At 28.7% G+C, this 1,468-nt stretch overlaps 1 protein-coding gene across 1 annotated transcript; it reads right to left on the reverse strand.

Moving 5' to 3' along the window:
* Positions 1-209: 209 nt before the first annotated feature.
* LOC111034368 (protein ALP1-like) lies at positions 210-1,183 on the reverse strand (the record flags this gene model as incomplete). The annotated part of the gene is made up of 3 exons (XM_022315551.1): positions 1,046-1,183; positions 478-792; positions 210-390 (listed from the first exon to the last, which is right to left on the reverse strand). Coding segments are annotated over exons 1-3 (559 nt in total), but the record flags the coding sequence as incomplete, so codon positions are not given.
* Between the last annotated feature and the right edge of the window lie 285 nt (positions 1,184-1,468).

The raw sequence follows: 1,468 nt of genomic DNA on the forward strand, positions 1-1,468 counted from the left end.
AAACTTAATCAAAAGAACTGATTAGTTTAAAATTATTATTTATTTTTGTTAAAGTCTAAGTATTATTATGTTTTTCATTGCAAACTAATACTGTTACTTAATTGTTTTTTATTACCATAAGTAATTATTTAATTAAATAACAAAATGTTTTTATTTAACTAATTTTTTTGCTTTTATTTATAAATATTCATTTATTTGTAAAGAATTACATATAAAATCTCTTTTAGTCATGCCACCCATAATTTCCTCTTCATTTTCCTCGATAGTTTCTTCTGATGGTATTGGATCATAATCAATATAATCATCGCCTACTGACATACATATATTGTGTAAGCAGCATGCAGCTGTAATTATTTTTCCACAAACATCTTTTTTATATATATCCATATGCCTGAAATTTAAAATTAAATGTATTACTTAATTTTTAAAGATTTATTTATTATATCCATGTACATTGTACATGAAGTTTCATTAAACATACTTTAATTTCCTAAATCTGCAAATTAATTTTCCAAACGCCTGCTCAATTAGAATTAGAGTACTACTCAATGTCTTATTAAAATTTTTTTCCTGTCTGGTTAAATGCCCATTATCTTTATAAGGTACCATTAGACCTTCAGTCAATGGGTATGCACCATCTCCCAGAATATGGCATGTTGGTGGTAGAATGGTCCAAGGATTATTAATGATCACCTGACCAATACTGCTGCAACGATAAATCCGTGCATCATGTGTACGTCCAGGCCAACCAGCAAAAACATCTATAAACTTTAGATTTGCATCAACGATTCCCTAAATAAATATAAAATTATTAATTAATTTAAACCTAGTAGTAGAATATAAACTATTATTTATATTATTATTACAGTTGAATTAAATTTATCCACAAGTACAATATTTCTAAATATCAGTATTAGATTAAAATGTTCAACATTAAATTATAGGGGGGGGGGGACAATGGAGAGGCAAAATCAAATGTTGGGGGCACCAGCCTACCCTTGCCCCAGTGTAACCCTGCCCCTGCCAGCTATTAATAGGTACATACCTGTAATACTATGGTAGGCACTTGTTTTCGATTACAAAACATATTTCTATCCAGTTTTGGCATTTTTGTTCTCTTTTCCCATGGAAATAGTGTATTTATGTGGCATCCATCAATACAACCGAAAACATTTGGAAATGAATTATCTCCACGAAGTAAATTAAATTTATTCAAATTATCTGTGGCAGCTTGGCCAGATGGCCAAACAATAATTTTAGCAGCTACACTATTCAAAGCTATTAAACAGTTATTCACTATTGCGTGGCTTGTACTCTCTGCTACATCAAATCTATTTGCAATTTGTCTAAAAATTAAAAACCAATACGATATTAATGTTATTTTACCTAAATAATTTTAGATATTTTATTTCAGTAATTTTTTTCACCTGTAAGTTTCACAATTTACCATATACCAAATAAAAATTAA

This window comes from Myzus persicae, unplaced genomic scaffold (assembly GCF_001856785.1).
Source record: "Myzus persicae strain clone G006 unplaced genomic scaffold, MPER_G0061.0, whole genome shotgun sequence".
Taxonomy (NCBI): domain Eukaryota; kingdom Metazoa; phylum Arthropoda; class Insecta; order Hemiptera; family Aphididae; genus Myzus; species Myzus persicae.